The 12,345-nt window shown below is 35.3% G+C and overlaps 1 protein-coding gene across 1 annotated transcript; it reads right to left on the minus strand.

The window, feature by feature from the left end:
• Positions 1-408: 408 nt before the first annotated feature.
• On the minus strand, positions 409-1,964 carry LOC135083225 (odorant receptor 4-like). Its single transcript, XM_063977963.1, has 6 exons — positions 1,691-1,964; positions 1,295-1,478; positions 971-1,067; positions 793-897; positions 545-700; positions 409-465 (listed from the first exon to the last, which is right to left on the minus strand). Exons 1-6 carry the CDS (start codon positions 1,962-1,964, stop codon positions 409-411), a joined length of 873 nt encoding a protein of 290 aa, XP_063834033.1.
• Positions 1,965-12,345: the final 10,381 nt, after the last annotated feature.

Here is a 12,345-nt window from a genome sequence, read left to right on the forward strand (position 1 = left end):
TAAGCACATGAAACGATGCATTTTAGTTGCAAAATAACACCTATTTCAACTGCATAAGGTGCAAGTGTGAAGCTTGATGTGCTGTGCATAGAGTAACCGCACGCCATTACTCAGGTGAGCGCTCGGATCGCGGGCCGGGAAGCGTGGTCGGTTTTTGCTGTCGTATCTTGAGGGAGGTGCAAATGCGGGCCAACAGTTTCGGGAGTTTTCGTGAGTCTTGCAAAATTTATTAAAAGATATCAATTGTGACGTTCATTTATTTAAGTATGTGCTATTATAGATATTACATTTATTTCATAGTTAGATTTAATTAACAGATTTTAACTTTTTGAATTGAATCTTTTGCATGGTGTTTTTAAACATAAAATATACTTATACGTATGTAGATGCATAAACCGTACACCATCATCAACCGAATACAATAGTTTTCAGCAATGCAAAGTACGACCAGGCGTTACTTAGGATCTGAAAAAAAAAGTTTTCTCAATACTGAAATATGAAATAACTTTTATTTTTATTTGATTTCATTTATCTGTGCACTCACCCTCATAAATGCCGTTAGGTTTACATCAGCAAACCCGTATGCAGTAATCTTGCAGGGCTTGCTTGATCTTATCATCATCAAAAGCAAATTTTTGCCGACAAATGGCTCTTTACCATACCATAGACACTTGTAAGCAGCATCACCGACTCCCATGCTCTACAAAAACAAATAAAAAAAACATTAAAATTGTTTAATTAATTCGAATCAAATAAATTAAATCGATAACATAAGTATTTAAAAGAAATTACCGATCTCATTAATAGATCTCCAAAGAAACACACGAAGAAAATTTGCAGTAGACTCGTCAATAGAAATGATACGAACGAGATAACCATAATCTTGTCTGTCAATACCTAAAAAAAGTTGAATTGTCAAAAAAACAAGTTGGATGCAACGAATTTAGAAAAGTATCACGGGTATACTTACCAACACATCGAATCCAGTCAGACAAATTAAAACGGAGCTTGATATGAAGTTGAAGAGAATACTCTTGGAGTAAATAACTTCAAGTGTCTGTGTACACCTGCAAAATAAAATTCAACACCTCTCCAATTAAAATCAAGTTTCGTCCGCGGACACATCAGACGACGCACTTTAACGCCAAGTTAAAAAAAATAGTGTACAATTTGATGCCATATTTTTTTGTTCAGTAGCTATGTATTCTTTTTCTATGAAAATATTTTTCTTTCTAATTTTTTGTTTTTTCTTTCTAATAATTAGGACTATTAATTTAATTTAAGCATTCTTTACCTTATCAAATCTTGATGCCACATTACCATCTCCCGAAAACTGGTCTTGAAGTTTTTCAATGTTGTATTCTCCTTAACTAAGTCTTTTATTTCAGATTGTAGAAGACGGAATTGTATGGTGATAAATGTGCAGCAAGTGTATAAAATAAAATCTGACGAACATATGTAAACGTTTACTACGACATCTGTAAATGAAAATTGTATATTATTAGAATGATGAGAACAAAATAATGAGCAATTAGTTTTACAAAAAAGTTGTAATATTAAAAAAAGAATTAACAATTTTAGAGGAATTTGTATGAAGGTATTATTAATATCATGTTAATAGGTAATGTTTACAACCGGATATTTTTTTCATTTCTAATATAAAAATATTGTAAATTATTACGATACTTACTTGACCAAATTTGATGCAAGTAAACAAAAGGCCAGTACTTTATGTCATGCGAGTCAAAAGGGTACAAAATCAGAAATGGTAACACCAGATCCCATTCCTTTGTCCGGTAGTACTTGTAGCCAATTAAAATCAATGGATTTACCAAAAACATCATCACTAAAACTGAGTAAGCAATATGCAACACTTTTATTAGACTGTGCAGAAAACTTATCTCATCTTTGTAGATTACATCATTTTCCTTTTTTTTCTGGCGCAGTTGATCTTTAACTTCCATTTCTTTGAGAGTACTAATCAATTGTTGGAGTTTTTTCTCGTTTAATACAACAGCGAGCGATTTAAAGTTTGCTAGAAAGCTAAAAGTTATACAAGGAGCACAGTAAGTTATCTCGGCAAAATTTTTTCCTTCTTTAATTCCCATCACAAGACACCAAATGGCGCCTGCCAGGTCAAAGTTAAGCCATTGCAAATTAAAAAGGTAGATTAAAGTAAATTTCAGATTATTTTTGCTGTTTTTGATATTTATCCCTGCTATATGGCACGTGAATTTTATTTTATCCAGTGATGTTTCAAGAAGCCTATTTTCAGGATTCATGTTTTCTAAGCACGAGACGCTATGACGAACTGTGCGATGAAATAATTTTTCTTTTGTTTGAGTTGATTACGAAACAATTGGAAAACTTTTAATCATCCTTATTATAAGAAAGTTTCATTCTTTTCTTTTCTTTTTAAGTTTAATTAATGTTATTACTTATTATACAAGATGTTTTAAGATGGATTTATAACTATTTTATATTTAAAAAGTTCCATTTAAAAAAAACTAAATAAAATATATCGTTAATTTAATTACAATTTTTACTAAATGTATCTAAATAAATGAAAGTTTCAACAACATTCGATACGTAACATTTAGTTACAATTTCAAAGAAAGTCCTGGAATTTCGCAGCCCATCCCAAACTAAACTCGCGGCCCCAGTTGAGCGTCCCTCGCACCCCTGGCACTTGTTGCTGAGATGCGGCTGTGTTTCGCACTGCCGTCATTGTAGCTGTCACTCGCTTTTGTCGTTTTGCGAGAAAAAGTACTCGCCGGATCGAGTTGCGATCGTGTACCGCACACGGTGACGTGAAAATTCCGTTTTGGGAGTAAAATCGTAGAGCTTACGATTTTTCAGACTTTCCGATAAAACAAACTTTTGTAAGATTAAGTTAATATAAAGAAAACTAATCTAATTGAAAAGGTTATGACAGAAAAAAAAATCCATTGGACGACATGAATAGCTTAAAATGGCGTTACATGTTTTCTTTTGAACCCCTTCTTTAAGTCTACGTGATTATTACGTGTACTGAACCTTGGTAGTATTTATTTACCAAAACCAAATTGAACATCCTCAGTTCTTGGCCTTTTCTTCCTTACTGTAACTAGATTTGAAACATTGTGTTACATTGATGAATCCCCTGCTCTACTAAACTGCTACTACTACTTACTTACTGAAATAAAGTGTTCACAAAATTATTTAAATGTTCAAAAGAGCTTAAATTTAGCCCTTTTACTTAGTGGTTAGCCGTACTGTTAAAATATTTGACGGTAAAATCCAATTTGGGAAATTCATAAACAAACTCAATCGTTCGTATTCGCTTCTCGTTTGAAAAAATAGGATCATGGTTATTTTTCAAGTTCAACCCTAAAATGCATTTTGCATTTTTCCTCAAAAAATGCACACGGCGTAACCCAGACAGCTTAAAAGAAAAAACTTCGACAGCGGAGTCCGCTTTTCGGTTATCTGTGGGCGCCGGTTTTCCCGCGCTATGATTAACGACAGTGCACTTTTCTTTTTTTCTTCGCGCGCAACAAGTGTTACGTTCCGAAACTCGAAAAGTATTTTGCTGACCACAGACTTTTACAAACATTGGTTTATACAATGCTTAGCAAAATTAATGTAGAGTCATGCATTTTTTGTGGATGATTTTGGAGATAAACATGTTAAAAGCTGCTTAACTTGCAAATTAATAAGATTGTTTCACTAATTAAAAAACTATTTAACACATAAGCAGCAACTGGATCCCGACGGCTTTTGTTTTTCGAAGCATGGCGGAGTTCTTTTATAACGTACTTCTTTCTTTCTTTTATAACTTTTCTTTACCTTAAAGGCCGGCAACGCACCTGTAACGCCCCTGGGTCTGCGGGTGTCTATGGGCGACGGTAATCACTTACCATCAGGTGATCCGTCTGCTCGTTTGCCTCCTATCACATAAAAAAAAAAAAAAAAAAAAAAAAATAACGGTAAAATATAGATTTAAGCTCGCATTAAGTACATTCACTGCATGATCGATTACAAAATTGAGTAACTATCTATACAGTTCTACCTATGTTTGCGAAAGTGTCATGTAGTAAATTAAAAGTTTTTATAATTTTTTTACATGGAATCCCCAAATCGTAGATTTTTTTTTTCTATTTTTTTTTTAAATTAACTTTTATGCAAAGGAACAACGCCATACAGCCAGAACTTGCCCCGGAATTTGCCAATCCACTGCTTGGCGCCATTTTTTTCCACAGTTGGCTTCCCGCGCTACCGGCCATTCACGGACGAATAACTCTGCGTTCCGTTACGCGTTTTCATGGAAAATGTAAACAGCTATACAATGCATCGTTACACACTTCTTCGAATTCAAATGGTTTTCGAACGGTTCGTGCTAGTGTGATTCATACGGTTTTTTACCAAGAAATGCTGCAAAATAATTAAAGTGAATATGAAAGAACATTATTTTTTTAATTACTTTATGTCTGTTCATAAGTGTTAATTTATGCCTGAAATATAATGATAATGTGAAAATTACTTTGTTAATTTTAAATTAAACATATTATTTTAAATACTAAGTACAGCTAACCCCCTCTAATACCAATTAAAACAATGCTTATTATCTTATGTCATTAAAGCCATTTATTATTTCAGTAATTAGTCAAAGTACCTAATGAAGTTAAAAACTTTTTCTAGTAAATTACCTTTAATGATTTCATGTTCATTTTCAAAGAATTGCTGAAATCCTTTGTTTATTTTCAACTTTAATTTCATAAACTTTTTCTGTAAGTAATAAATAAAGGAAAATCGTTTCTACATCGGTTCAAGTAATTGCTAAAAATTAAGTTTTTCAGAGCATTTTTTTTTAAAGTGACCTTAATAAAGGGATTAGATTCCAGTTCGGCCTGAAACTCGGCTTCGCCCGTGTGAAATTCAGTTTACCTTAGATCGTTATGTTACAGTCAAAACTGACAGACTGCAAAAATCAGTCAAAAGTGGTTTTGATTGATGCCCTTGCGCCTTGGTCAATATAAATTTTGACCGAATTTTCCAGTCAAAAGTGGTTTTGACCAAGGGCGTTAGTCAAAACCACTTTTAAGTGCAAAAAATCTGCCAAACGTGGTTTCGCCTGATTTAAAATTTTACCAATCAGTCAAAAAGTGTCATAATTAGTGACAATTACATGGAAATCATCAAAAATGAGTTAAAAAAAAATTTTAAGTGTAAAATTTTTGTGATTTTTGCATACAAAATGATCACAACTAACTTAGTTACAACAGTAATATTGCTAGGTACCTACTCTTCAAGTAAAAGATAAGTAGTTTTTAATTTGTTTGATCGGTTAAATAAAATGTTTTGTACTCAGAAGTGGAACTGATGAAATGTGAGCTGGATAAATCAGTCAAAAGTGATATTGACCAAAGGCATCGGTCAAAAGTGGTTTTGACTGATTATGAGTTTTGACTGCAACAGTTATAAGTAGGTGTTATTCTAATGTTATCTCTACTAATATTATAAACGCAAAAGCTTGTATTTATGGATGTTTTTTCACACTTTCACTCAAAAACTACTGAATGTATTATTGTTTAACAAAATGTTATTTTGGCAATTAACGTCCTATGTTAAAGTTTTACATAGGCTGGGTTGCATCATATAACTAATCTTACTTTAACTTTAACAAATGTCAAAAGTTTGTCAAATTCCATACAAAAATCACCGGTTATAGGTAATCACGGCTAAAATAACGTGGTGCTACATAATATAAATATGTACTTAGTTATAAACTATGTATGTAAAGTGATTTTCTATGAAAAAACTCGCTAATAACCACCCATAATGGAATACCATGAAACGCACACGGTGTCATGTGAAAAGTTCCGTGAACTATGAATTTTTATGGAATCTCGTTATAGAGAAACCTTTTATGCCATGCACTCCACTTGTCCCTACGTCACAGCTGGGTATCGGCATTTCCAAATCGAGCCTGTTAATAACCTCTATTCCTTACCGCATAAGATTCAAAATAGTTCGCGTGATGTTGATGAAAACTGTACGGCGTTCATGCATGTGTGGAGGTATAGGTACAATTATTTTGATTTGTGTGCGTGTATCTGGCTGGTGCGACACCCCTGCTGCGTATGAACGCAGTGCGCAGGGTTGGCACATCACCTGATTAACATTTTTTTAATGTATTATTTTTGATCAGTTGTTTAGGTAGAGTTAAAAATTTCTATTTTGTTGCATAGTACTTTATTGTAACACCATTTTTAAATAGCAGTGATCACCTTCATTACCCAAGGGATCACTACAATTATTTAGAGTGGGTAGAATCAAGAAAACGAATATAAAAATATTTTCTCTAACTCTCACTCAGCTCTGTATTTAAAAGTTTGTGTTACATTTATGATCATTGGGAATTTGCATTTTGATTTTGCGCTTAGTGAGTAGGTATATTATTATAAAATCTATAAAAAACTCGCTCGAACCCGTATCTTCTAACTTCTTAAGCTGCTTACCCACTGAGCTACATAAATTATCACAAGCGAAAAGCGTGGGTTCCCTGCTGAGGCATCCGGTTTTCTACGCCCAAAAACGGGTTTTAATATTTCATATTAAAACGCATCAGCCCTACGAAATTAGTTCACGCACACCCTTTGCCCAGCCCCCCGTCGCGTTCGGCAAGTGAATTCACACACGCACACACGTTTGAATTTCGAATCGTTCCAATAGAACTGGCGCATTTCAAATTCGAACAATACATTTTTTATAAGAGCCATTTTGAATTTTTGGCGAAAAAATATTAAAAAGTTTTTCAAGATGCAGTTTTTTTACCAGCCTGTGTTACATGGAAACCATAGAGGTATAAAGGTGCAGTAGTTTGGTAATGAACCAAAGAGATTTTATGTCGATCTCTATCACCATACTTCCTGTGATTATGTATAACGCTAAAGAATTTATTTGATTATAAATAATTTTTCTAATAAATATTTAGTAAAAATCTACCTAAAAATGCGAACTCTACGAAACTGACTACACTCTACACCACACGAGTTACTCACACTCGCGCACTTTTTTTGACGGACCATAAATTATAGAGAAACCTGTTCCTTTGGGGTAGAGTTTTGTAAGTTATATTACGCCTGCATTTTTTAATTATTAATAAACCGTGGGGCGAGTGAGTTATTAACCTGTGGGGGACGCCCCAATAATTATTTTTGACATTTGTCTTACGGAAAAAATGCAAATATTTATTATAATGTGTGGAATTTTGTTTATTTAATATTGTTTATCGAGATAGCAATAAATAATGAAGATGACTCAAGAGTGAGATACGTGTACAATAAAATTTTCAATTTAATTGATTGGTAAGTAATGAGACTTGAGAATGCGTGAAATGGTCAATTAACATTGCTTAATATAATAAAAATATCAAATAAGATTCGATATTTTTTCTTTTGATTATAATCGAATAGCTGAATTCGTAACTACCTATTTATTCTTTGGGTAGTACATAACTAAAATGATGGACTTATAGGGGCGTGATTTGCATTATAGGCAATAGATATAATGACGACTTAAGACCGACCTACTACATAACTACATAATACGACACTTAAATGTGACTCTACATTTAGAAATAGATTAATGCTATCGGTGTAAATATTGAAATTCATCCATTCACACATACTCCATTGAATCAAATTATGCATCACACATACACGCATCTTTTCGTTGGACCGTAATACTATTTCAAGAATTTAGAGTATTCTTAAAGAAAGGAACACAAAAGTATTACCCAGAATCCTTATTTTTGATACGATAAACTTGGGCACTTCCAAAACCTTCCAAGCAAACCTTAATTTATGTCATCGATCACTGACATCGTGACGTCACATAAATACGTCAAACCCACCAACGTCCTCAGCATGGGTGATTCCGGCACAAATAGATACATCACTGGACACCCCGCGAACTCTTTGTGTGGTTGACAGATGCAAGCTTCTGAGAATGGCCCGAGACGTCTTCCTTATGTGGTTGCAAGAGATGATTTAGTTCCATTGTGCTATGGTAAACCGCTGTGCCAATTTTGATGAATTTTTGTATAGAGATAAATGTTTGGGGCAGGATGTAGTTTAGGTTTCGTGAAAAAACTTGAAATCAGCGATAAATGGGGTCAAAAGTTATATTTATTTATCAAGCTATGTAAATTCATGTTGTGTGTAATAAAAAACACTTACTGTAGTAAATACAAATACCTGTGAATAGCAACACTATTATTATGATTAGTCTAAAATTTAAATCATTAACTACCTTTTCTTAATACGGCTGCTACGAGTAGAATCAGTTGACTTTTCTGACTCCCAAAACTATTCATTGCCATTTATTAAATACTAATTTTTATAAATCTGTAAGTTCTATTCTAGAAGGTAGGTAGAGTTGACTTTCAGCTCCCGTAACACTGATATCCATAACCATAGGCTGTACGAAGTTCGCCGGGTCAGCTAGTAGTAAATAAACTTGATGACGCTGATTCCCATTCGCCAAGTAGCGACATATTAAGCTGCAGCCCCCAATGCCGTAACTGGCGCTGAATGCAGCCGCTACCAACCGGGCGATGTGGACATAATTGGGGAGGCCTATGTTCAGCAGTGGACGTCCTGTGGCTGAAATAATGACGATGATGTTCATTTCTTCCGGGAAAAAGGGTAGGTTAACTAGGGGTTTGGAAATTAGTTATGATAATACGTAGCGGGATTAAAAAATCTGTACCTACGTAGCTACCAAATCATTTTTGCGCAGCCCCAAAAAACCGCAGGTATGTTTTGAAATAATCGCGACAGAGACAATAATATGCAAACAAATGCGTGAATACTTGAATATTCATGTTCGAACAATCGCGGCCATATTAATTTGCAGTCTTTTGTCTGTGGACAATGCGCGCGCTTTTTGTTTCAACAATCCGTTGTTGTTTACTACGCGCGTGACTCGTGACATAAAATCAGAAGCAAATGACTGTGACAGACAAGTAAAGAAGATGGACATACATTCGGTTTTGTAAAAGTGTGGCCGAAAATAGCATTGATAGGTAATACCTAGTACGGAACTATTACCTCTCGTTCCCACCTCTGCAACTCCTGTGTAGCCAGGATACAGCTTGACCGCCAATAAAAACCCAACCAGTGAAGGTCAAGTTTGTCTCGGGGGAAAGTTAAACTGTCATTGGACCCGCAACGAAATTAATCAGAATAACATAGGAGGATATCAGGTTAACCTAGTAGAGTCAAGTATTTAGCGAGAGAGTTAGCCAAAAGTGTTGGTGTACGTGAGTATTCCAAAGTAATTCTTCAGACAAAATAACACAAAAATACCGTAGCAGATCTTTATAGAAAGAAAGAAATAAAATATAATTTATTGGTTCAGTTTATAGGACGTCATCGTGACCGTACTCGATTTCGTGCACCAAAAGCCTACGTGCATCCATTGAGAAAGTTTTTTCACGCAAAGGCATCCAGCGTCAAGCTTCTTTCACGCTTTTTTCAGCACGAAAAGAGTTCGTGTATCGTGCGATACAGATTTCACGAGGGAAAAGTTAAAAAAAAACTCGGTACAAAAACTTAGACGGGCGCGCGCCCCGCCTGCCTCATGTCAGACGGAGTCCGACGCCGGCCTGGTTGGATACAAGAGGGGAATTTCTCAGGATTGATCTTGGGATTGATAACATTTTTGTCTCTTGGAAAAAGATGTAAGGGTGAAGCGCCTGTACTGAAAGATGTGTATGAACATGGGTAGATTTGTTAAATTATTTGTGTTAACTGAAATCCTTTACAAATGATAGAGTAGAGATAGACAGAGTATTAAAAAGTACTTATCATATACCTACTATACTCGACACTATTACGCATTATTTTGTCTTTATGTAAAATATTTTGACTGTGTAGAATATCCATCAAGAACAAGAACAATGTAAGTAAAGATTTTGGATAATAGCTAAGCAGCTATTATCCAAAATCGTAACAATTGGGACCTTCTTTTAATCTTTTGCAAATAAAAAAAATCCTTAGAAGTGTTAACCTACCAGTTTTTGCAAGAATGGTCTATTTTGTACAAAAATCAAGTTTTAGCCTTATACATTAGATTTATTGTTCATCCACCGCAAACCACTTGATTATTTATTACGGCAACCGGACTGCAAAGCCTATCTCTTTATTTAATCTCTTGTATATCGGCCAGCACGTTGCATGCCGTCGCACACGGGTACCCGCTGTCATGTCCCCTCGCCGACATAATTCTACAGTCAAGTCACTGGAAAATACACCTTAACCTTTTACCATAACGCTCATCACCACTGCATATTCCAGTCTGCCCACCAGCAGCCCCATTCGGTCTAGAATTTCAAATTTCGAACACGCTCTTACGATCATTGCTTTAGAGGCTATAACCAGAGTGCGATCGCGTCCATTCAAAAAACGACGTTATCCCATCGAGGTACGAACCGCAACAAACGCAGTTTTATTTTTGCGGGAATAGAGATGTCAAGCTGGGGAAGTGTCTTGGCAATTTTGAATTCTATAGAGATGAAAATAAGGGTTGTTGTATAAGCAAAGGTTATGTTTGTTAACCCTCAAACGCTATCGGCTTTTTAGTTCCCCGACGCGGAATAGTCTCACGTCTAGTGCCCAACTTGGCTTTTAGAGCTTTCAGTGCGTTTTTATGACTGCTTATTCAGACCAAGGCTGTATGAAGAACGTACAGCAAGAATAAGGAAAATGTTTCAAATTTTAAATTGTTTTAAACCCCTAAAGTCGAACTTGTAGTACCAGCTACCAGGACCTACTATGGTACGAGTTCGACTATTTCGACTCTACTTTCATGAATTTGGATATGTTACAGGAAATGTATGAATTCTAGGAATTGTATACTATTCCTAGGAAATGTATACAATTCCGAAGCTATTTAGGAAATGTATAAAATATTGCTTCAGAGATTTTTTAATACGCACATATCCTAGGAAATGTATACTTTTCCTAGGAATTTTATAGAATTCCAATATTGTATTAGGAAATGTATAATAAAATTAAGCGGCTCAAGCGCGGTCGCGTGATCGGGTGCCCCTCGGTACGCCTAAAATTTCATTTAGCCAAACCACATTGGCCGATAGGTACTTTTAACTCATAATTATTATTGTTTAGCCTGACAGTTGTTTTCGCACTATTATACTTTGATCGAAAAAAATATTTGCCTAAAATTTATTGGCATACCTTTCTTTCGGCATCACGCATATTACGCTGAAGTATTGGAAATGCCTAATTTTAACATCTCTTTTATTAAACTATTATTGGCATGAAGGTTTTAGTAATCCTGTAGCTGGATAACAAAGTCTCGGTTAGGTTAGGTTAGACTTGCGACCTTACACATACACAGCTGCCGCGGCGCGGTAGCGCCATTTAAGTTTCGGAGAACCAAAAGTGGCGTATTAAAAATGATTTTGTATAAAAAAATATCTTAATTACATTTCCGATTGCTGTTTAGGAAATGTGTAATTTTCCTAGGAAATGTGTGTAATATAATTTACATCACACATTTCCGGGTGATTTTAGGACTTATACACAATTCCTAGGAATTGTGTACAATGACGGATTTCATACATTTCCTGTAACAGATACATAATAAGGTTGTTTCAAAAAAACTATCCCAAGAATTATTCAATTAATTTCATTTTCCAAAAACGTCATCGGTAAACAAAATTAAACCAACGTTTTATTTCACTACGTTTATTAGTTCCACGAAAAGTGACTTGAACTATTAAAATCTAAAATGGCTCGGATGAGAATCAAACTCAACCACAGTGAGTTATAGTTATTGCAATTTACGAAGGCGAGTGAGCTTTATATGTGTGGTGGCTCGCTACTGTTCGTTTTTCAAAAGTTGTGATAGACATTACACTATCGTTACGTGCATGTACACGTACACACACAAGTAAAACTCACTCGCCTTCGTGAGTTGCAAGAACTATTAACTGTTATGAAACACCATGGATAAAATTAAATGCGATACAAATTGAGGGTATCCTATAACGTGAACTGTGGGGTCTATGGGCATTGCATTCCAGCGTGCTTTCATCAACAGCCGTTTACAGTCCACTGCTGGACTATGAGCCTCCTCCACTATAGTGGAGGGTTTTGCCATAATCTCCACGCTTGGCAGGCGGGTTGGAGATCGCAGTTTAAAAGATTGATGTTTTTTAGAGAGCGCTGCTGCCCATTCTCTGTTTGATGTGTAGTCCCTAAGTCGCCTCTTACGACACCCGCGGGAAGAGTAGGGGTTGGTGACAAATGTATTCTACTCTGCCGTCACCACACG

The sequence above is a fragment of the Ostrinia nubilalis genome, chromosome 23, assembly GCF_963855985.1.
Source record: "Ostrinia nubilalis chromosome 23, ilOstNubi1.1, whole genome shotgun sequence".
Taxonomy (NCBI): domain Eukaryota; kingdom Metazoa; phylum Arthropoda; class Insecta; order Lepidoptera; family Crambidae; genus Ostrinia; species Ostrinia nubilalis.

Excerpts from the sequence above, each read along its gene's own strand:
- LOC135083225 (XM_063977963.1), bottom strand. The coding sequence starts at position 1,964 with ATGGAAGTTAAAGATCAACTGCGCCAGAAAAAAAAGGAAAATGATGTA. Across the intron at positions 1,479-1,690 it reads CTTGCATCAAATTTGGTCAA|ATGTCGTAGTAAACGTTTAC; the intron begins GTAAGTATCGTA and ends TTTCATTTACAG. Across the intron at positions 466-544 it reads ACCTAACGGCATTTATGAGG|ATCCTAAGTAACGCCTGGTC; the intron begins GTGAGTGCACAG and ends TTTTTTTTTCAG.